The sequence below is a fragment of the Corythoichthys intestinalis genome, unplaced genomic scaffold, assembly GCF_030265065.1.
Source record: "Corythoichthys intestinalis isolate RoL2023-P3 unplaced genomic scaffold, ASM3026506v1 HiC_scaffold_24, whole genome shotgun sequence".
Lineage (NCBI taxonomy): Eukaryota > Metazoa > Chordata > Actinopteri > Syngnathiformes > Syngnathidae > Corythoichthys > Corythoichthys intestinalis.
This window is the reverse complement of record NW_026651593.1, coordinates 2,938,787-2,963,992: the sequence shown is the minus strand read 5'-3', so window position 1 is coordinate 2,963,992 and position 25,206 is coordinate 2,938,787. Positions and strand designations below refer to the sequence as shown.

General features: G+C 39.2%; 1 protein-coding gene across 10 annotated transcripts in view; it reads left to right on the top strand.

Annotated features, from left to right (window-relative positions):
- Positions 1–213: 213 nt before the first annotated feature.
- The window catches only part of LOC130911283 (zinc finger protein 260-like), a 117,145-nt gene continuing 92,152 nt past the window's right edge, over positions 214–25,206 (top strand). For all 10 annotated transcript variants that reach the window (XM_057829145.1, XM_057829142.1, XM_057829141.1 and 7 more), the window contains exon 1: positions 214–431. In XM_057829145.1, coding sequence (XP_057685128.1) covers positions 350–431 — 82 coding nt within the window. In that variant the 5' untranslated portion in view covers positions 214–349. The remainder of the gene's footprint in view (positions 432–25,206) is intronic.

Below are 25,206 nucleotides of genomic sequence, written 5' to 3'. Positions count from 1 at the left end.
AACGAAGTTATAGAATGAATTTTATCAAAGCAAAATTAATTATTCTTTGGAGATTCATTTCGACAAACAAGTTTACATATTGTACATAGTGCATAGTTTTTTAATCAGGCAGGAGCGCTTGCACCTTGCAGCTTTGAGCAGGCACATTTGTGAGGGAACATTACTACTCCTCAGCCAATCACATGGCGTGAAGAGTGTGTCACGTCACGAAGGCCCTCCGAACGGACATGAACAGCCACCCAAACCGTGCTGGTCTCCCCACGGTCACTGTTTTCTTTTTATCCCGTCTTTTTTTCTCCATTATTTCCCTCGCTTCACAGAGCCGAACCCTCGACGTCGAGTGTGGAAAATGGACGCGAAAACGACACCGGCGGCAGAAAAGTTCCCTGAAGAACTTTATGGCTTCGAAGTTGTTTTTCACAGACGAGAAGGTTAGTTGTCTTTTACAGTTCAATTTTTCATGGCGCATCTAGAGGCTTGCAAATGATTAGAACGTTTAAAGCAAATCACCCCCAAAATTTAACGCATGATTTTATTTAATTTAACAAAGGTTGAAAAGTGTGGCGTGCAATGCTATTCATCAAGTGCGTAGGTTTTGTCTCATTGGTAGGGACGATATAACGGCATAAAATGCATGTACACTTTTTGTTGTCGACGGGACATAAATAACACCAAATTGGGTGAACGGGGAAAATTTCTCATCAATATGAGCTTAACTAATTGGTTTAATGATCAATGCAAAATAAATCGCAATAAACACTGAAGAAAAGTAGTCGTATGAAGAACTGCCAAAGACGACTATTATTTCTCAGGTTCTTTTATTCTTTTAACGAACAGGAGCTAAATCACCAAAGATGTGTACATTTATTAAGGAAAAAGTACTTTAAAGCCAGCCGGTGTTATGCCGAAAAATAGCCGCCCCGCGTGAAATGTCCCCCCTGACGGGAACGCTTATTTATAACGCTTTATTGAGGTGAAAACATCAAATGTTTTCATGGACGCGTTACAGTAATGGATTTACGACTGTAAAATCAGTTTTAAATAAATAAATTAGACAAAATACTAGTACTTTATTTTTGTAACAAATCGTGGACTGGGCCACATAACCATCTTTGAACAGAAATGTATTAGTCTACAGGTTTTCACGACCATATCTCAATGACAATCACACAGGTATGACATTTATTAGTTCAAGCAGAGTAAAAAAATACATATATTCATGGGACAAAAAATCGTTTCCATGTCCATCGATTGGTAAGAAAAAGCTGTACGAGTGAGTGGCGTGTGGGCGCTCAATGATAAAATAAATACACAAATAAATCAAATAAACGCTCAATAAAGCGTTATAAATAAGCGTTCCCGTCAGGGGGGACATTTCACACGGGGCGGCTATTCTTCGGCACAACACCGGTGTTGTGCCGAAGAATAGCCGCCCCACGTCAAAGGTTCCCCCTGACGGGAGCGCTTATTTATGACGCTTTATTGAGGTGAAAACATCAAATGTTTTCATGGACGCATCACAGTAATGGGTTTATGACTGTAAAATCAGTTTTAAATAAATAAATTACACAAAATAGTAGTACAGTATTTTAGTAACAAATCGTGGTCTGGATCACATAACCATCTTTGAACAGAAATGTATTAGTCTACAGGTTTTCACAACCATATCCCAATGAAAATCACGCAGGTATGACGTTTATTAGTTCAAACAGTGTAAAATAATTAGGGCTGAAACGAATACTCGAGCAACTCTAGTAACTTGAGTTTAAAAACTGATCTGAGTAATTTTATTCACCTCGAGGAATCGTTTAATTTTGCCAGCTCTAAGCATCACGTTTTGCCCGGACTACTTTTAATGCGGGACAACGCGCTGACGTCACGTGAGTAGAGGAAGAAGCAGTAAAACAAAAAAAACCCCAAAAAAACTTACTGCAGCCGACAGCCGCTACAAACTACGCCGACGTTGCTAAAAACTACGCCCGCATGATGCTAGTGCGGTAGCAGGTAGTGTCCGATGTGTCTCATAGATATCGCATGCATTTAGAACTAGATGCGAAATGACAGACTCTGCCGCGTCTGGGCGGCGTTAGTAAACAGCCGCCATCTTTAAGCAGTAGACTTCTAAGCGCTAATAAATATAACGGTACTGTCACTCGCTCACGTAACATTAACCCTTCGGAGGGCCAGGTTTCTATTAAGGGTGTAACGGTACATGTATTTGTATTGAACAGTTTTGGTACGTGGTCCACGGTTCGGAACGAGTTTCTGACGTAATGTAAAGTGCTGTCAAATTTAGCGCGTTAACGGGCGGTAATTAATTTTTTGGAATTAATCACGTTAAAATATTTGATGCATTTAATGCAAGCGCGGAATGCCCGGTCTTGCATTCCATAATCCCACTGTTACGTCCCACGGACGGCTCGCTAAGGGCGTAACATAAAAGGAGCCACGCACACAAGTTGCAAGTGGACACAAATTTATTCACACAAGTCAAACTCACAATGAACAAAATATACAAAATGCGGAAGAAGTTGGCTTCAGCGTAAGCCCAGGCCAAAACAACAAACAAAATGAAACTACACTCAAACCCCACCCGCTAAGTAAACCCTGATCTTATCAAAAGGAAATAACAAGACAGCCACTACCCGGGCTTCTACACTAAACAAAACGGGTTGAACGAAAACGGCAGTTTACCTCTACTGCTGCGGTGCTCTTATTTACGGTGGTGAACAAAAACGATTCAATAACGAATGAACACAAAATACCTCACCGAAAAAGCGGGAGTGTAACAAAATAGCGATCGAATGCACAGGTGAATGAATGGCGAGCAAACAGCTGGTGAGTAGGTACGCGGCACGTATGCTGTCAAGTGCGAAGTTGCGAACTCTCAGAGTGTTGACTGTAAAATGACGAGCGGTCAGATGACTTTTGTTAACGCTGCCTTTATTTGGTTAACAAGACTCAGGTACAATACAACAAACTACCTTGTATTGGCTTAGCTGCCGTAAAGCAAGTGTCGTTATTGCCGCAAATGTAAACAAAGCGCTGCACAATGGATACATGACAGACAGCGGCTAGTTTTTGAAGTTGGCACCCTTCCTCTGGTGGCCCACATTTATGTGTACACTGCACCCACTTTGCAAACATTATAAGTAATACTGTTTTTGTTACTGTTCTAAGGCTCTGTTGTGTGTTTGTTTTCGCAGAGAAAAAGAAAATGTCTTCAACAGAAAGAACGTTAATGTTAATGCCATCTTGTGGATTTATTGTTATAATCAACAAATGCAGTACTTATATACAGTATGTTGAATGTATATATCCGTCTTGTGTCTTATCTTTCCATTCCAAAAATAATTTACAGAAAAATATGGCATATTTTAGAGATGGTTTGAATTTCGATTAATTACGATTAATTAATTTTTAATCTGTGATAAACTCAATTAAAATTTTTAATCGTTTGACAGCCCTAAAAACCCTTACTTTTCGAGGCTGTGGTCATAAAACCTGAAACTGTTCAGTGTTGCAACTGTTCAATTTTGCACATAAAATATTTTTTTAAATTCTTAGCCAGTTATTTATTTTTATTTTGTTTTTCAAAATATCTAAATTTCAAAATAATGTATTTTTTTTTTGAGCAGAATTCTAGCTTTGTATAGGCTAATGTTCCTATTGTTGAAAGCACAAAAGTGTGTAATAAACAACAAGCACATTTATATTTGGCTTTTTGTTTTCTTACTGTACCAAAAATGAACCGAACCGTGACCTCAAAACCGAGGTACGTACCGAACTGAGATTTTTGTGTACCGTTACACCCCTAGTTTCTATTGATTATGACCTCTGTCGATGCGTGGCTAACGTGTCTTACATACAGGCTTTATTTAATCTGTAAAAACACAGCGCTGAAGAGTGATGAGGGTGTAAAATTAAAACTGTCACTTTAAGCTCAGTAGTCATTGCTGAATAAAACACCAAGTAGTACTGGTCCCTAATGTGCTCCAATACAACAGCAGTGTTGTCACAGATTACTTGAAAAAGTAATTTAATTACTGATTACTGATTACGCCTCAAAAAAGAAATCTAGTTACTTTATTGATTACTTCATTATCAAAGTAATTAAGTTACTTTAAAAGTAATCTATCAGTTACTTTTTACCCATTTTTCTTCCTTTGCCGCCTCAACATAAGAATGACAACAGCAAAATGTCATCACATGTAATTGACTTTCCGATGATAGAATTTAAAGGGGAATATCAGAATTTCGCGCTAGCTTAGCCACTCAGACTAATAAATATCTGACAAACTACTTGGAATTTGTTGAAATCAATTCCACCGACCAATTAAACCCCGCTAACGCTAAGATTAGGCCTAATGTCAAAACTTCTGAATTTCGGGTTATGGTTAACAGCGTATCAGTGCCAATGTAAAACAATGCAAACTGACGGCACAATAATCAACAACACACAAGTGGATTGTACAGTGCAATAAACACAAAGGTGGTGACGGGCGCGGATGCGCAGTGCAGCCGTGCACATTAACAACCCGGAAGTACTACTCTCAACACACACGCGGTCAATTTGGCCACAAAACGTGTCGGCAGCTAAGCACTTTACACTCAATCGGACTTTCAACACATCCCACAGATGCTAAACGAACACATCACCTCACGGCATAAATGTGCAACACGCATATGATGTAAACAAAGCTTGCCAACTTGGAGCGATGACTGCCGCCGTTGCTACGGCGAAGCTACGAAACGGCCGTGCATGTAGGGGGTCCAACCTTTTGCTGATACTCTCCAGAATGAAGGAAAAATACTCACCTTCATTCATGGATATCCACAGATCAACATTCCTTCGCAACGTCTCAACATTTGGCGCGAATGTCCACCCGCCTCAGTCCCACAACACGTGACGTGAGACCAAAACAGGAAATAGCTAAGAGGTTGTCATGGAAACACATACCTTTTATTTGAGCATTTTCCGTTCAAAATGCTCTTCGTACATGACTACAATATTCTTCATTCTACATACGTTATGAGGCAATGAAAAAATAGTAACGCAGAGACACTAAGGAAACTAACTTTAATCAGCTTACTGGTGTAGAAAAGTGAACGCGTTAGATTACTCGTTACTGAAAAAAGTAATCTGATTAGTAACGCGTTACTGACAATACTGTACAGCAGGTATCATACATTTATTTTGAACACTGCAAAAATTCAAAATCCTATCAGTACTTACAGTTTAGACTAACTTAAAACTTAACTAGGACTTAAAAATAGCTTGACACAAATGGAAATTCAATTGAAACACGTGGGAAAAACACCTAGCTTTTAAGTGATGTGTGTTATCAAGCGTAATTACATTTTTAGGTAAGAAATATGTTTATATACTGTATATAATCTAGAAGTTTTTTGAGTGAAAGCAGTGAATTTTTTTTCTGGTCACATCTGAGATGCAATTGTTGGCTGTTTTCAAAAATGTACATCGAAAATAAAGACATTGATTGAATGAAAATGGTTCAATATTGGATTAAATGTCTTTTTTTCGCATGTATATTTATAATTGGTCTTTACCTTTAAAAAAAATGTTTTATCCGATTACTCGATTAATCGATAGAATTTTCAGTCGATTAATCGATTACGAAAATATTCGATTGCTGCAGCCCTAAAAATTATACATATGCACAGTTCAAGATTTCTTAGTTCAAGCAGAGTGAAATACTGTAATACATATTCACAGTTAGGCATGTGCCGGTATGAGATTTTGATGGTACGATAACCGTGGGCAAAAATACCGCGGTATCACGGTATCACTGTATTGCAATTATAGCTCCAAAATGTGTTATTTTGAGATGTATGGGTTAAAAAAAAATAAAATAAAAATTCATTGAACAGGATTTTTTTTTTCCAGAACATAGTTGGAAATTGGAACATGAATATATTGTTAAAATAAATTATCCATAAAAAAAAAATATATATTTTAAATAAAATTAAAATAAATATAACTTATAGACTATACCCACAGCCACAGCTCAAGTTGCTCAAGATTAAAGCAAGAACAAAATCATTTCCATAAAAAAGTAAAAACACTTCTGAATAAAATTTAAAATAAATTCTACTGCATGACTTTTTTTTTGAGGGTGAAAAAGCTCAAGTTTCGCCATTTTCAGCCACTGTGTCAGCTCTAGTCTACATGATGTCATGCCTATGTGTTAAAAAACATAAAGAATTCATAAGTTAATAAGTTAGTTAAAAATGTATAAGTTAGTTTAAAGTGTAAATATTGTTGTGGAAAGGTTTCATCTAACAAACAAAAAAAAACATTGGGAGTGAGACCTCTCCTTGATCCAGCAAACGTGGATTTGTGCTTAGAGCAAGAGCATCTTTCGCAATTAGCGATCTTTGATGCTATCCCCTTTTCCCCTTCATTCAAGCGGATCGAGCTTGTTTTCTCACTCTGCGGCTGTAACACTCGACGAAGTTGCTCTCCCAGCTAAGCCTAGGCTGACATTCGTCTTTGTAAGCTTTTAGTTAGTTTGTATATTGAATTTGAAAGGAAAATGTGTGTTTTGTTTTTGGCGAACTTTTCATGGTATTAATCTGTTGAAGCTACTCACACATGAAAAAATACAATTGTACAACATTTTAAATGTATCCATTTTGTATATTCCACTTACCACGATTTGAGAGCTTGATAAATTGAAGAAAAGTACGCCTTATGTTTTGAGTAGGACTGTCCCAAACGACAAATTTCCTCCCGAATAGTCTGCCGACTATTTTTACGATTAGTCGACTAATCTAATATTTTTCTTTTTTTTTTTTTTTTTTACTTTAATAATGAAATTTTTGTTGAACCTTATTAGTTCACAAAAAACATTTTGGAACACCTAAATTCTTTATTAACGTATAAATAAATAAAAAATATCAATAATCACAAAAAATGAGGTCAAATGCTGCTAGCATGAACTCGTGCAAAAAAAAATGTAATCGGAAACACTGAGACTTCCATCTCTTTAGCAGGAATCAAAACAATTCTTACTCTTTTTGTGGTATATCATTGTCGATATTGTTCTAAATGTTAAAATGAATTGCAATGTCCCGGACAACCATTTTCAGAATAGTTTGTGTGAGTTCAGATGCTTTTTCTGGTGTGGATTCCGCATTTTTGGGGAGGAGAAAAACTGTTCAACTTTTGTTTGTTTTAACCTGAAAATAGATAAAGTAGAGGGAACACTGAAATTAGAGATTTCCCGATCCGATATTTGGATCGGATCGGACGTCGATATGGGCAAAAAAATGTGCATCAGTATCGGATCGGCTGACACGGAAAAATTCCGATCCAGACGTCCGATCCAGTTTTTTTGAAAATCCGGTCCGGGTATTCCAGCGCACCGATTTACATAATCCATTCCAGTTTTTGCTTCGGTTTCCCTAAAATCCGGTCCGCATTTATGGCACACCTTCAACACATTACATTTACATTACCGTCTCCCAATTCACCGAGAGACTTTATCGGTAAAAATGTCAGCTGTGTGGGATCATTTCACCTTAAAGGACGACAAAGACGAAGAGGCAGAGTGCAACATATGTCACAATAAAGTCAAGCGTAGTGGTAAAGCTGTAAGAAGTTTTATTACAACCAACCTAATCAAGAATTTAGCGAAAAGCACTACAAAAAATATGAGGAGTATGTTAAGAAAACGGAAGACAAAAAGAAAGGTCCTACGCAACTAACACTGGCAGAAACTTTTGCTATGCATGACAAACTGGCACTCGACAGTCCCAAAGCCCAGGGAATAACAAGAGTCATTAGAGGTGTGCAAAATTTCCGATTCTTAGATTATTCGCGATTCGGCCGTGGAAGATTCGAGAACGATCCACAAACATCCAAATTCCGATTATTGAAATATGCCAAGTAAAGCGGAAGTACAACACACTCAACGCGCCGCGCGGTCTTCGGGACGGAACGGAGCGGGAGTAGCTAAACATTATGCTTCTCATTAACCGGACCCTCGGGTAATGCCAACGCTCAACTCAGGGCTCTAGCTCAACTCATGCCACGAGATAAAAAAAAACACAACAACATACCTGACTGCTGCCGAAAAGCTGCTACAAGTACAGCTAAGCTACATAATGTTACGGTAGATATCATTTATATAGGACTAGATGGATTATAGACTCGGTAGCGGTAGCAGCACATCTGCAAAAAGCTAGATGCGGGCGTTAGTAAACGGCCGCCATCTTAAAGCAGTAAACTTCCCTGCAATGCTGTTGTAGCGAACCTTCCAAGCAAACCTAATTAACTTTTTATCTAAAATACTCCTAAATCGGTAAAATATTGACTTGAATCTATCTTTAAAATAGTTTTAAAGCTTTCACATGTCAAAAGTAGACAAAAGGGAAATTATGGAATAACAGGAGCAATTTTAACAACTTTTAACGGTTGATTCACAACATTAAATTAATTGAATGTAGTTTAAAGCTGCTGATACGGAATGGGGACTGGAGTTTTTTTATTTAATGTTATTTTTGTATATTTGTTTACTGCTATATGTTAACTTGATACTGAAATAGTAGTTTGGTTTAGCCTGAGAGTATTTTTGAACAATTTTGGAACTAATGTACAAAACTTTATTAAAAAAAAAAAAAAAAAGAAAAAAAAAAAGAAAAAGAGGGGGGTGCATCAATAATCGTTTTATAATCGAATCGGAGCCTCTGAATCGTAATCGTAATCGAATCGTTAGGTGCCCAAAGATTCCCAGCTCTAAGAGTCATTGCCGAAGAATTCATTCTGGATGACCAGCCATTATCTCTTGTGAGTAAAGACGGATTTATCCCACTCGGATGGTACCAGTTCCGACCTCAAAGCGTTCCAAGCAAATGTAAACAACAAAGATGGCTGATCGCGACGAGGTGTGTTTTATTTTGGCCATCCATCCAAAGACATTTTGACCTCCAGCGAACCTGCCTTCCTATAAGCGATCAAATATTAGAGGAAAAACGACGGCTGCGTTATTGCCCACACTGTAAACAGCCTTTTTTTAGTTACATCCTTTGCTGATCGTCAATATAAAAACATAGCACAACAAAGATAATTCGCTGTATGAGAAAAAATACATGGCGTCTCGAATAAACTTGATTTACTTCATTATTGTGATATCATTCAATACGTTTTCTTGAGCACAATTTTGTCCAGTGACGTCAGATTGAAACAACTTGGAAGTCGGGGTAGTTATTCTTTCTCCGACTTCGCGTTCCAATGATATTTTCCTATTAGGAGGTTGGCAACCACAGTACAACATGCCCAGACGTCATTACATCCTTCAGCGATTCGGCCGGCCGTGGAAGATTTGAGAACAATTCACAAGCATCCAAATTCCAACTAGGCCTAATGGGTAATATTTCAATGCACTCGTGTTAAGGGTGGGATACCGCACATACATGCCAGATATGAAAAAGATTGAACATTGTGTCAAGAAACTATTAGTCATTTACTGAATTTGTCATTTTGCCGAAAAAATGGCCGACTTTGGCACCACGCCCAGGTCAGACCCGTGAATGAAAACGCACCATTTTAAAAACTTAAGATCTCATATATCTCCTGAACAGTCTCACCAATTTTGAAGATGATGCAACTAACTCCCTCGGCGAAAAGGTCTCAAATGTGCACCCTGTAAATCGATAAAAATTTCATATTCGATCCAAAATAACCGATTTCCTGTTGGGTTTGGAATATGGGTGTAAATGCTTTTTTGGAGTGGTTTGGACAAGGTATAGACCCCCCAAATTTCATCGCTCTACGCTGACAGACCATAATGTTATAGGCCAATTTTAAAATTTCAAGGGGGCGCCACTGAGTCATTTTGTTACATTTTTTTGCAATGTTGCAAAATTATCGAAATTTACAATTTTCCGCACATATGTGCAAATTTTGGTGACTTTTCGTGCATTCCAAATTGGCCGTTTTCATTTGCCCTGAAAAAAATAAAAAATAAATAAAATAAAAATCCTTTGCAAAACAATAGGGCCTTCGCACGCTTAGTGCTCGGGCCCTAATTATTGAAATATGTCAAGTAAAGCATAACTAATACACAGCGCGGCCTTCGGGACGCAATGCCGTCCATCATGCTTGTCTAATAGATATCACATGTATATAGAAGTAGATGCAAAATGACAAGACTCGACACCGTTAGCAACACGTGCATTAAAAACTACGTGCGTTAGTAAACAGCCGCCATCTTAAAGCAGGAGACTTCCCTTGTAGGCTGTTGTAGTGAATCTTCCAAGCGAACGTAATTAACTTTTTATCTAAAATACTCCTAAATCGGCAAAATCTTGACTTGAATCTATCTTCAAAACAGTTTTAAAACTTTCACATGTCAAAAGTAGACAGAAGGGAAATTATGGAATAACGGGAGCAATTTTAACAACTTTAACGGTTGATTCGCAAAATTAAATGAATTGACTGTAGTTTAAAGCTGTTGATACAGAATGGGGACTTGAGTATTTTATTTACTGTTTTAAAATGTTAATTTGATACTGAAATAGTCGTTTATTTAAACCTGAGAGGCTTTTTATACAATTTTTGTAACTAATGCACGAAACATTAAAAGCATCTAATAGCTTGGGGGGGTTTGTGGGATTTTCCACTGACAGTTTACAATATTATTTGCACGTTTTACTGACTGACTATGCCATTTCTGTTTGTTATTTATAATGTTTTGTGTTTGTCACTGAATAAACAGGTCAGTTTCTTGTTACCAACCATTGTGTGTTATTCAAACTCACCTAATTCAGCTGGCTAGTTGTTATCAAGAGTACTAAAACCCTTTTCAACATGAGTCTGACAACTAAGTAAGGAGGCTAAATAACTTTAAATTTTAATACATGCTCAGATAGGCCGGTATCGGCCGGTATCGGATCGGAAGTGCAAAACAATATCGGTATTGGATCGGAAGTGCAAAAACCTGGATCGGGACATCCCTAACTGAAATATTACCACAATTATTTTGAATGAGAGGCACACATACTCACAGTAACAAAAATTTAATATATAGTATTAATTTTATAGTACACTACTATATGTGTATACACAATGATACTTTATAATGTAAAGTAACTAACATTAGTGCAGTCATGGATTAGAGTAAGCAGGCCAGTGCTGTTTCCATATATTTATTATATTATATATTTATACGGGATATATGTATATATTTTCCCCAAGTGGGAGCTTCCATGATCCTAATAAATTTAATAATAATTTAAAAAAATATATAATTATATTATATATATTAGTTATTTTATTAAATAAAAATGCACATTGATACGACGCACATAAAGGTAACTTCCATTTTAAAAAATCGTTAGAAAGTTGTATGGACTTACAATCCGCTAGCTTGTTTTTTGTTGTCCTCGAAAATTATACTTGGGTGACGGCGCTTCAAGTGTTCGTTCATAGCCGACGTGCTACCGTGGTATGCGAGCTCAGCTTAGCAAAGAGTACACACAGTGGCACCCTCCATATTTTCCTTGAAACAATTCCATCGCTTTTTTGGCTTTATACCACTTTCACGTGTCACCAATTCTGCCCTTTTTGGTAATTGGCGGTGTTTTCAACTCCTCGCCGTAGTGAGGAGTAAACCGGTGATTCACTTGGCTTGTTGTCGTCGGTTTGTCCAATTTCCTCCTCAGGAAGGCGGCGGCGTGCATAAAAACACCGAGAGGCTTCGGATGGCTCTTTATGAATACTTTTATTGACCAAAACAAAAATGTGGGGCATGCAGCCCACTGAACTCCGCGCTACCCGTACACTTTCCCAACTCACCGATCTCGCTCCTTCTCTCTCGCTCACCCACTTTCTTCCTCTTTGCTCAATCTGACAATGCCGGTCACATTGAAATAACAGCGGGGGTGCCAGTAACAACCGCTTGCTTCGCGAGCGCCCGCCCGCCATTCTACTTTACATTACTTTATTGTAACTTTATCCGCGTGTAATTTTTTTTTAAACCCGTCATTACCCGTCGATTGTATGTTTTGCCCGTCGACGCATTTACGTCATCGATGATGTCGACAACGTCGACTAGTTGGGACAGCTCTAGTTTGGAGTATTTGTTTTTGGGTTCACTGGCTGTCTAGCCGATAGCGTCACTTTCACACACAGCAACAAACGGGAGGGGGTGAGCGCTGCCGCGCCAAGCCACTTCTGGCTGCATTTTTGACACATAAAAAATAGCGAATACCGTACTACGGTCTGACGGAAAATTTTAGTGGTTTTGAAACCGCAACGTTTTCACACCACAGTAAACCGTGAAACAGGTAAGATTTATTAGTTCAAGCAGAGTAAAGCAATACATATTCACATTACAAGAAAGTCATTTCCGTGTCCAGTGTCCAGGATTTTAGGAGACTGGTGGGAGAGTCTCTGACCCTCGGGGTAGGGTGTGTGTGTACATTTTCAAGCCTGGTGTATCTCTTTAGGGCATTTTGAGACCACTGAATGTAATATAAATTGCTGTATGCGGTGTCGCCGGATCGCGCCAAATGCAGCAGAATGCAGCAGACAGTAGTCCCGTAGCCTGGTACACCAGACTCAGCGGCAATATGTTCCAATCCGCGGTAAATTCAGTTTTACATGACCAAAAACACATCGATTCGCTAAAACCAACAGTCTGTCTCGCGCTAGCCATGTTGAATATGTTGAAATGTCTCTCGCTAGTTTCTTGTCGCTTATCGCCGCTTGTCAGCCCGTCGCTGATTGGTCCGCTCCGCTGTCTATTTGCTGTGGCTGGCTCCGCCCTGGAAATTTTTTTCTGCTGAATGGTGGCCAGACTCATACTCTCATAGCCAGGCATGAAAATGGGTCAGGGGTTAAAAAGGTGAGAAGGGTGCGGAGGAAATATGTTCCAGTACACTGTACACCCCAACAAAAGATTGAGCTCTGTCGACCCACTCTGTGTTTCAGCAGGGCCGTGCTGAGACCGGTGGAGGGGCGGGTGCTCGTAGATCAAAAGGGGCACATGAACAAGTATTTAATACACCTTAAAACAACATAACTTCAATTTTAACCAGCTTTAGATAATAATTGGCTGCGACTGTGACATACTTTAATTGGGAGGGGGGAACAGTGAATAGAAATCAAAACTGTCATCAACACTTTCTGGCTGTGACCACATCAGATGTTCACTGAGCCACCAACAGCACAGTTTTCTTAAAACTATTATTTCATTATTATCCATACTTAACAATTCTAGCACCTAATGATTAATAAAGCAATGACATAAAATCTTATAGAAAAATAACATTGTAATTGTGTTTATAATTGTATTTAATACCCGACTATCCTTGCAAACTTGTTCTCACCAGGTCTGCTATTCACCCAGCTGATGAGGTATCCACTGCCTTTAGCAGCCTCATCTAACTCCTTTTTTTATCCTTCAATCTCCCTTCCCTACGAGGCATGTCTATGTAATGAAATATAAATATTTAAAAAAACAAAAAACAAAAAAAACCAGACAGGCTTTTAGTTTTAAAGCTTTCTTAATTTCTTTCTCAATAACGATGGAGATAGATTTGTGTTTTTATTATTCAATCAAAAAACAAAGTTACTTCTATCAAAAATAAAGTTGCTTCAATCTAAATACAGTATATACTTTTAATCCCCAAAAAGTCACTTCAATAAAAAAAATTGTTTTTGATTGCAAAAATAAATTTGAGACAAAAAAAGCATTTGAAAACTATTTTTCTTGATTGAAACAAATATTTTTTTCCATTGAAGTAATGTTGTTTTGCGTTTGGGCCACATTATGGCTAGGACATTTGTGTCTTTATTATTCAATCAAATAAGTTGCTTCAAACAAAAATATATATATAAAAAGAAAAACTTTGCACATGTGTTAATCACCGTTTACCAAAGCCTGAGAGGGTTTGAGTAGACTCACTATGAAGCATTTAATAAAGCCAAGCATTTTCTTACTACTTTATTCTTGTTTAAAAATAATTCGGTGGGGCAGTAACATTTTTAAAACTTATCATAATTCTTACATTTTGAAGTACTTGAAAACCATTTATAAATGATACTTTGGTGAAAAAAATGAAAAAACATGTCTTATATACAGTGGGGAGAACAAGTATTTGATACACAGTCAATGGGAAAACCCACTGGCAGTGTATCAAATACTTGCTCTCCCCACTGTATATCCTTTTTCCAATGTAAAATCTGAACAAATGCATTGAACACGCACAAGAAATTGGGGGGGGCGCTACTTCACGGTTTTCACTTATTGCGGCGGGTTCTGGTCCCCGTTAACCACGAAAAACGAGGGATCCCTGTATTTCTGAAAAGCTTTAAGAAGCAGGACTCATTCCCACCACTCGTCGGGCCGGTGTTGTGTCGACACCGGCCGTCAGCTCAAGTCCCAGCCGAAAATAACGCGTCTCAGGCGGACGACGGGAGCGATGCGAGGCGCCCCCTCCATCCGAGAGCATGCCGCTTAATTTGACTCAACAGTATATTACCGCTAAATACACAAGCTTGACGCCAATTTAACGGGAGCTATTTTTATTCATAGGAGATTTGGCTAGTTCTGGCAGTGTTCAACGCAAGCTGCAACGAATGGCAGTAACTTTTTTATATCGCAAAATGTGAAAACGATTGAAACCATTACTCACCAAATTCAATCTGCTGGCAAATACAGGCAAGTGTGTATGCTGCGCTCTGGTCTGCCTCGGTGTGGATAAGGCCTGCTTTTTGTTTTCGCAGCTTTGCAATGCAACCAAAGGCTCTCCGAGCACTCCATGTACATGTAAGGAGTGCGCGCGTTTGGAATAATGGAACGCAGCTTAGGCCGATGATTGGTTCTCGTCAGCGAAGCATCTAGAAGGATTTGCAGACTGTCCAAGTGTCACTTTTTTAAAGAACCGATTTCTTAAGTGCTCAGTTTACGTACTAAGTTAATCACATGATGATAATAATAATAATAATTAAATAAAACCTCCCGACCCCCCCTCCTCCCAAAAGGAATTTCTCCTCGGATCTACGCAATTCACGTAGGTCGCCCTTTTTGACTTCAAAACGGCGAATTTCGCCAAAAGGTGAGAGATTTTCATACCTGCATAGCACAGCTATTAGTCTGGTGTACCAGGCTAGTAGTCCCGTCTATGAGCGCGACCTGTTGGTGCGTGTGTCTGTGTGTGTGCATGCACGCGCGCTCTCGCTCGCGCGGGTAGTAGAGTGGATGGGGCTACAGCTGTGTAATCGGCTGACTGACGCATCTGATTATTATCTCTTTTTTTTTTTTTTTTTTTTTTTCGGCGGGGGGGCAAACGAGACTGTGGCGGGCCCAAATTGTGGGAATCACTGGTGTCCATCGATTGGTAAGAAAAAGCTGTTTGAATGAGTGACGTGTGGGCGCTCCCGTCTGGGGGGACATTTCACGCGAGGCAGCTATTTTTCGGCACAACACCGGCTGTGAGACAATTCTCCCACAACACAACGAGGTGCTCCACAGAGAAAAAGTCTCTCGACCTTAGACTTCAAACAGTTTATATATGCCATCTACACAAACAGTGGGGGGAAAAAAAACAGGCATATCAAGAACAGGGCTGGGAGCAGTATCTCGCTCGCCTTATCTATAACAGAAGGTACTCCTTGCCGGGACTTCACAAAATAGATTAAACACAGTACTATGGGATAATAAATTATTATGAATAACGATGTGAAATAAACAGACATATAGTGTTTGTGTGAATACATGGAAATATATATCTACAACACAAACTTGTTTATAGTCTCTTAACTATCCAGGAATGAAAAAAAAAAAATAATAATAATAAACATTTGTCTTGAGACCACTCAACATTGTCTAAATAAATACATTAAATATAATTGACTGGCTCACCTTTTGCTGGTTCTATAGTTTCCAGCAGAGTTCACGACATTTCTCACAGTTTAATTGCGTTGAGTTTAATTACGTTAACAGGAGAAAACACATACAGGAGGACACATCTCTCTCAGCAGCTTCCTACTGCAGTTTTGTACTGCGGTCAGGCCAGCCTCCACAAGGAAAAAAGTCAAGCTAGCCGTCCCTCATTTGGATCATTGTGTGCAATATGTGATGCAACCTGGTGGCTTCAGAGTGCAAGTCCCTTTATTAAAACAAACAAAAAAAAAAACGGGGAGCTATCTAAGATTGTGTCTACTTCAGGGGGAAACTGAAGCCCCCCTACACTCAAACTAAAGTATTGTAATTGAAAAGTGATTTGGGAAAAAATTTATGGAAAAAAAAAAAAAAAAAAAAAACAGACATCCAAGGACCAATCTACTGTACGTCTGAGGCACACTAGACTACCCCAAGACTCGAACTACTCTCTTGAAAATCTAATGTGTGATTACATTTCACAGATTTTTTTTTTCATGTCAGTTCATGTACAAGTCAGTGTCCCCCTAAAGTGGACCCATTATTCAATAGCTCCTCGTTTTATTTTGTATTTTAAATAAAAGGACTTGCACTCTGAAGCCAAAGCGTTCCATTACTGAGATCCCAACATGGCGACACAAACTCCAGGTTTTTTTGGTGGCACAGGCTTGGTTCCACATCTGCCTTCATGAACATGTTGGCTGCGTTTCAATCGTGGTTTAAATGTGCCCTCGTTCACTTTCCCTTGGCACACCCCCTTGGGGGAATCCCCGCCGCCATCTTAAACTGCGTATGACAGCAAAAAGCATGTTTATTTCTTATTTTCCACTGCATTTTATGCTCCTGAATGAAATGGATAGCTTGGATGTGTGTGGAAGAGTTCGATGTATTTATTCAGTTTTTTGAATCTCTCGCCGTGAAAAAAAATGAGCGACTTCCTGGATTGATGAGGTTTCCGAGTGTGACGTCAGCGGGATAGTCATTTTCAGTATACATCCAATACTACAGTATGAAGAACGACTGCGGATTCAGTTGATTTTGCGGATTAATTCGTTTATTTTTCACATCACGCCAGCTAAATGTGCTAGAGAAACATTTTGCTGCACCAGGAAGAGGTGTATGAGCCTTTTAGGGTTTCAAAAAGTTCCCGTTCACCCCGAGATTGGCATAAACAATTCTGACAATTTTGTAATATGTCAAACACAGGGATCATGGCATATGTTTTAATAAGGAAGTTGCTTGCATTTTGTGGCCGGCGATCGGTGGCTTGTCGCCTCCCCCCTCTCCCGGTCCTCTTTGCCCACGTGCCCCCATGCCCACCGAGAATGCGCTTTCCTCGGCTTGGCCACGAGCAGTCCCGTGCGCCGATGTCGGCCGAGAATGGGCTATTTTCGGCGTGCATTCTTCGATCTAAAGAATATCATGTAAAAATATTGGAGTAGAAAAATTGAAAGAATGACATTTTGCTGCTCTCTTCGTCGCGTTTTCCTCGTTATGAATAATCCCCTCTCAATGGGCTGAAGTCTAAATCAGATGAAACCATTCTCCTGCAGACGTCATCCTCCTGTTGGGGACGCTAGAGCCCTATAATAGTAGGCGTGGCTAAACCGCAAATTAGAAGACTAATTTCTCTTCATCTAAGCTTTGCCAATTTGTTGTATATAGTCGAATTGTCTCAAAATATTCACATAATAATGCTATTTAAGACTTTTTTTTTTTTTTATCCTGTAGTACGCACTTTAAGAGCTGTTCCATTTCCCGAAACAGCAAAGTGAACTTGGAGAGATCGATGCTTAGAGGGCTTAGTGATCGAGTCAACAACGATGGTCACTCCAGAGCTCCCTATATCCCACAATGCATTGCAGTGGTGCACGGAAAATATGTCCAAGCGTTGGTGATAATGAAGCTCAAGCACTGTTGGCTGCTGTCTGTTTACCACCAAAGACGAACAATATGACTTAAGCTGCCAGCACGGTGTTTGAATGTTATTCCAAACTGCCTTTCGAATTGTAAAATTCATCCTTGTTGTTAATTTTTTAAAACATTTTTTATTAGACTGTATGTGACAGTTATGGCAGAACGTGTGGAACCACAATAGTGCCAAAATAAAAAAACAAAAACACATGTATAAATATATAAATATAGAGAGAAATTAATGAATAATAAAGTAACTTTTTTATTGACTTTCACTTTGCCATAAAAAATGAATTTTTTCCATTGATGTTTCTATTTCGCTTATCTTTTCTATTTTGCTTTTAACGAAAGGAATGGTCTGTCAATCAAATAGCGTTGGGAAGGACTGAAACTAAACTTCAAATAGGTTAACACTAGTCCCAGAGAATTCTTGTACACCCAATTGTCCTAAGCAATGGCCGATTTGGCCTCTACCCCGGAAAAACCCAGAGGTGGCCAAAATGACCCAAGTGCTTTTGAATTGGCAAGTCGTTCTCCGACAGACAAGAGCCGTTCATATGGAAATGTGTTGGTACGCAGCCCAAACGGAGGGGAACACACCACGGTTGAAGTATTCATGTGAGTTTGTGTCAGTTCAAGTCAAGCTACATTAATGGGGTTTTGCACATATTTATTTGTGTGTGTTGTTTTACAATTTTACTGTTGGAAAAAATATTTCTGACAGTGTATCTGTGGGGCGTGTACATGCTACCATATTTGTTATAGCAGTAAGTTTGTGATGCCTGCAGAAAATAGAACACTAAATCAGTATCAAATGTAAAACTGAAGTAAGAGTCTGATACAGTTTGTTTGTCTTTTCTTCCTGGTATTTATTGATGCACAGGGTTCAAACAAGAGTTATCACAGCAAATCAAAACTATCAAATCAAAGCTATGAATGGTATACAAAACACACACAAATGTACCTCTAATACACCCTCTGTTCTCTATACTGCACTCGTTGAAAGGATCTAAAGTCTTTTTTTTTTTTTTTTTCCTGTGACTATTTGATATATACGCGCTTAATGATTGACCAGAGCCTTTTTGCGATCACATTCCAAGATGACGACTGACGATTGAATAAACTGCTCGACCTGAGGGATTCGCTGACGACGGCTGGCTATAATGTGCCTAGCTCCTTTGTTCAAATTTCTCTTATTGTCCACACAACCACAGGGAAAAATAGCTCAAATTTGTACATTGTTTTGGAAAAAAAATGTGTTTTAGAACTGCAATTTGAGTGTAGGGCAGGAATTGTGTCTGTAGTCTAGACGTACTGAATCAGCGGAATGGAGCATAAATTGCGGCCATTGTGTCTGAATAACCAGAAAATGTGTGCAAACTTTTGAGAAAAACAGTAACAGACCCAATTTGTGTCCTGAGGAGGGGGAAGGGAACTAACTGTTCGGTGTCCTGAGGAGGGGGAAGGGATCTGTCGTGGAGGTGAAGCTCTTGCCTGGCACGGCCAGACTGTTCTCCCTGTATTTTTCAAACACTGAGAGAAAAGTCTGGGACCCAGCCCATTAACGGCCTCTCGAGCAGGTACAAAATCAATCGACAAATCAGATTCGTTTATTTGCGTGACGTGTTGTTAACGAGCAACGTCACTCTTGCGCGTCGGAAGTCGTCTCCACGACAACACAGATGGTGAACAGGAGAGCCGAGAATATGTTCCAATCCATGGTAAAATCAGTTTTAAATGACCAAAAACACATCGACACGAGTCATTGACAACAGTCTGTGTCGCACTAGCCATGTTGAATAAACTCCGCTCTCCTCGTACGTTTCCTTTCACGCGCAAGTCCCTCGTCCTGCCCTCATCGTTTTACTAACGTCACGTCTGCCGGTCGCTGATTGGTCCACTCCGCTGTCTGTTTGCTGTGGCTTGCTCCGCCCTGGAAATTGTATCCGCTGAATGGTGGCCAGACTCAATAGCTGGAACAGCGGTGGAACAGCGGTGTACCAGGCAAGTGAAGCTCATCAGGTTGGTGTCATACTACATTCAACTACATTTTAGAAATAGAATTAAAAAAAAAAAAAAAAAAAATGCTAGTTAGTCCAGAAAATGTGTGAAAACTTTTTAGAAAAACAGTAACAGACTGAATTTGCGTTACGACAAAATAAGCACTTGGTCACTTTATCACCTTAGGAAAGGATCACCATATTTTTCTTACTTTCTTAGTGAGACTTACTGATTAGCCAGTCCGGGACTCAAAATATAATAATTGAGGAGGAGGAAGGGACCGGACCGGCCCTGAGCAGTTGCTTTGAACACACTGAAACAATGACTGAATGTTGAATTATCAGTCCTACTTATTATGAAGATGGTATGTCCAGGAAGTGACTTAATATTAACAGGACATGTCCCAGAAATGTCCCCAAATCAACAGGAAGTGACTGGATATCAACAGGAAGTGTCCAGAGAATGTGCCCAAATCAACAGGTCACTGATAGAACTGTATCGAGCACAGCAAAGCCCCATAGTAATTTCTCCAGAAACGGCAGTTTCTATTTACCAAAATTGCCGTAAAATTTTCTTGAATGATGTATCATTGAACCATGTATGATATATTTTTTAATCAAAACAACTAGAGCAAAGACAGGAGAGGTAGGAGATTCAGAGCCTCACCTGCATATTGAAAAATTATCTATATAAACACATACAGGTCATGGTTCGGTGCGGTTTCAGTACAACCTAAAAAACAAAGCTTTTTTTCTCACAGCATTTGAAAGTTAAAGTTGTATACCGTTAACTCTTATATAGGTGGATTTTTAAAAATTGTAAGAAGTCTGACCAAGGTTTTTTTTGGGGGGGGGGGGAGGTTGAAAAAAATCAGTTCAATCAGTTAACATTAACATCGTTGATGTGAAAGATGTTCTAGAAGATATAATGTAATATGTATACGACATGAAAAGTAACATCAGTTCCTTTGCTGAACAACTAATTACTCTTACAATGAGGTAACTGAGTTACTTCTCCCAAAAAGTAATCGAGTTTGTTACTACTTTTTGAAGTAAGATTAACAACACTGTGCAGTACATACCACCTTCATAATAATTAGGACTATTAGGACATTCAGTCATTGTTTCAGTGTGTTCAAAGCAACTTTTCGGGGCCGGTCCCTTCCCCCTTCTCACCTCATAAATTCAGTCTGTTACTATTTTTCTCAATAGTTTTCACACATTTTGTTGGATTAACTTGCATTTAAAAAAACATTTGGTTCTATTTCTAAAATGTAGTTGAAGGCATTATGACACTAAACTGGTGAGCTTCACCTCCACAACAGGTCCCTTCCCCCTCCTCAGGACACCGAACAGGTGCCTTCTCACGAAACAAATTCATTCTGTTACACTCAAATTACAGTTCTAAAACGGTTTTTCAAAACAATGTACACATTTGGGCCATTTTTATCTGTTGTTGTGTGTGGAGTATAGGAGAAGTGAGTTAAAAAATGTAAACAGTGTAAACTCCATAAATAAATGTAAATAAATAAATGTAGCTTTACTTGAACTGACACAAACTATGACATGAATTGTTTAACCCTGGTGTGTTCCCCTCCGTTTGGGCTGCACACCAACATAATTTATGTTTAGTGGTTATATTTACATATGAATGGCAGCTCTATGTCATACAACGACTTGCCAATTCAAAAGCACTTGGGTCATTTTGGCCAGCTCTGGGTTTTTCCGAAAGAGAGGCCAAATCGGCCATTGCTTGGGAATATTAGAAGAATCGTCTTGGGGAAAGGACGATTCGGCCTCTACTGGGTTTTCTAGTGTTAAATGTATTTTAAAAACAAATCTGTTTACAGATTATTAGGTACAGACAAATAAATAAATAATGAATTGCCCAAATGAAATTTTATACAAAGCTAATAATTCTGATAATTCCCAAGTACTGACGTATTGCCATCAAGCGCGGATTACGTCTTTGGCTTATTAACGTGAGTCGACGTATATTTTGTGCAATGTCCTCCAAACCATCAACGTGCCTCCAAGACCCGATCCCAACCAAACTTTTTAAAGAGACCCTGCCTCTAACTATTGATATTATCTTAAATATAATAAATACCTCATTAGTTACTGGCCACATGCCGCAGTCCTTTAAGTAAGCAGTTATTAAACCGCTTTTGAAAAAACCTACTCTTGATCCTGATATCTTGCCCAATTATAGACCTATCTCTAATCTAACATTTCTCTCCAAAGTCCTTGAAAGAGTGGTAATTAAACAGCTCTGTCAGCACCTACAGGACAATAGTTTATTTGAACATTTCCAGTCTGGCTTTCGAGCTCATCATAGCACTGAAACTGCATTAGTCAAAGTAACTAATGACTTGTTACTAGCCGCTGACGTTGGATTAGTCTCGATCCTGGTTCTGTTGGACCTGAGTGCAACCTTTGACACAATCGACCATAATATCTTATTGCAGAGACTAGAATGTGACATAGGCGTTAGAGGAGCAGCCCTCTGCTGGTTTAAATCATATTTGTCTAATAGGTACCAGTTTGTCAATGTAAACCAGCAATCATCACCGTACTCTAGAGTTAGTTATGGTGTGCCTCAAGGATCGGTCCTCGGGCCCATCTTGTTTACGCTGTATATGCTTCCTCTACGTAATATCATCAGAAAACAGAGCATTAACTTTCATTGTTACGCTGACGACACACAACTGTATTTATCAATTAAACCTGAGCAGATCAGGCAAGTGGACAAACTAAGCACCTGCATCCGAGATATAAATACCTGGATGAGCACTAACTATCTTCTACTTAACCCTGAAAAGACAGTAGTCCTTATAATAGGCCCGAAAAGTGTGAGAGACTCTTTAGCTGCCCAGATAGTCACTCTGGACAATGTAAGTGTAGCCTCCGGCACCACAGTTAAAAACCTAGGAGTTTTATTCGACCCTGACTTATCGTTTAAAGAGCATACGACAGGAGAAAAAAAGTCTTAAATAGCATTGTTATGTGAATTAGAATCATATTTTGAGACGATTCGACTATATACAACAATTTAGCAAAGCGCAGATGACAAGAAATTAGTCTTTTAATCTGCCGGTTAGCCACGCCTACCATTATAAGGCTCTAGCGTCCCCAACAGGTGGATGACGTCAGCAGGAGAATGGGCTCATCGGTTTTACTATTCAGCCCATTGAGGGGGAAATATTCAGAACGAGGAAAATGCGACGAAGAGAGCCGCAAAATGTCATTGTTTTAGTCTCTCTACTCCAATATTTTTACAGGATATTCTTTTTATCCAAGTATTTTTCCCCAATAGCTAAATAAATGGCTTGAGAAGGACCAGTCAGCCCGTCGAGGGGGGAACTATAGACCCTACCCACCGACGTCACAAAACCACGTGCTCGCTGTATGGTTCCGCCCCCTTGTCCGTCATTTTGTCTCTGTATTAGCATTGGTTTCAATTGATCGAGGAATTTAAAATGCATTTCATGGAAGACCCGGTGCTTTCGGATGCCGTAAACTCACTGGATGTGTTGCATAAAAGGCATTATGTGGAAAAGCTTCGTTCTATACAGTCGCCAGATCCATATTTGATGCCCAAATCGATGTTTTTCGACCCACTGTCTTCGCCCTGTCTGCCTGACATCTGCTACGCTGATATTTACAACTATCTTGTCCACACAAAATCAGCCTATTCTCACGAAAATTTGAAAAACTTCAAGAGCTTGGAGGCTTATAAATACTTCGTTGCTGGTTGGGTGAAACAGGTCCTCGTCCACGAAAATTCGGCAGGAATCTATCTTGTCCTTGGAACGGTGAGTTACGAAATTTTCAATTCAAAATCTTTTATTCTCGCTAACATCCACTGTCAAGTCTAATTTATTTCATGTCATTTGTCAATGCACTTAGGGCTTTTTATGTTTATATGGTTTAGCGATAGCACTCTCACTACATACATACGTGTATGTTGTCGGCGATTAGCCTAGCAATGATCTTAATTGTGGTTATTTGTCAGCCCAAAACCCTCTAAGTATATCTTAAATGCATCTTACTGGATATAAAATGACTACTACATAGTCTGTGGTGATTTTTTTGGTGCCCAGTTTTCACGTCGAATTGCAGCCGTCCATTTCGCTCTCCTCTTTGGATCCCTCGGAATACGGTACAACTTCAAGTCTCTCATTCCATCTTCTCTGTTAGTGCAACCAACAGCCACACACGCCTTCACCATTTTGATTATTAATGTTAAGGAGCAGAAAAACACGCCGTAAATAGGAGGAATGTACGTAGCCGTAACAGGTTAACACTATGTTTTGACGGACAATTGGGCGGTACCATTCAGGAGAGTGGAGTTGTGACGTCACGTGGGTAAGGTCTATTCACAACGAGGAAAACGCAATGAAGAGAGCTGCAAAATGCTTCAGCATTCCTGCTAGCAGCAGCCTCGTATTCGTTCCAAAAATCTTTGTGATTAAGTTTTAAATGGATACTGGGTTAGTGGTTTTGAATGAGGACGCTTTCTTTCCGCCTCGTGGAACTTCTGCGGTACATGTTTCGCAGATGGCGAGAGCATCGTTTTTTTATAGTAACAGCCGCCATAATATTCAACTACTTCTTCTTGTGTAACTCCGCCTCCTCAACGCCTCCTCCCTCAGGGGCTTCAGAGAGGGGAGGGGTTGAGGAGGCGGCGTGCTGAATTCTTAGGTTGCGCACATTTGGAGGCTAAATCAAGTACATAATTATCGGATTGCATTATCGGTTGAATTTTTTTATTATCTGGATTATCTGTGTGACGTTATAATTGTCATTATCGGCCGATAATTATCGGTGACCGATATTATCGTGTATCTTTAATTGCTTTAAAATGGATTTTCAGCTTTGTGCTTTGGAGCTAAATTGAATCAGAACCCAGAGATGTCTTTTTTGAAAAAAACAAAAACAAAAAAAAAACGTAAAAGACGTATAAATACAGCTTTGGGACACTGAAACAATTAAAAATAGAACTTATTTATACGTTTTTGGGAGTAACTGAGGAAAGGGTTTCTTTGTTTCTTTATTTTTTATTAGTATTCTACTTTGGGGGAAAACTGAGGGAAAACCTGTCTTATATGTATCTATTCCCAGTGCTGTTAAATCTGTATGAATACATTGAACACATACACACACAAAATACTGTAAATAGGGTCCGCCTCTAATTCACAGATTTTTGCAAATGCAAACAATGATCCAAATGAGGGATGGCTAGCTTGACTTCATTTTTCCTTGTGGAGGCTGCCCTGACTGCAGTAGTTTTGCAGGTTAGCAAGTTCACACAGTTTAATGATATGCTAACTCTGATGCAAGTAGGACTTTCAGTAGCAAAATTGGTGGTGTGTTTCCCA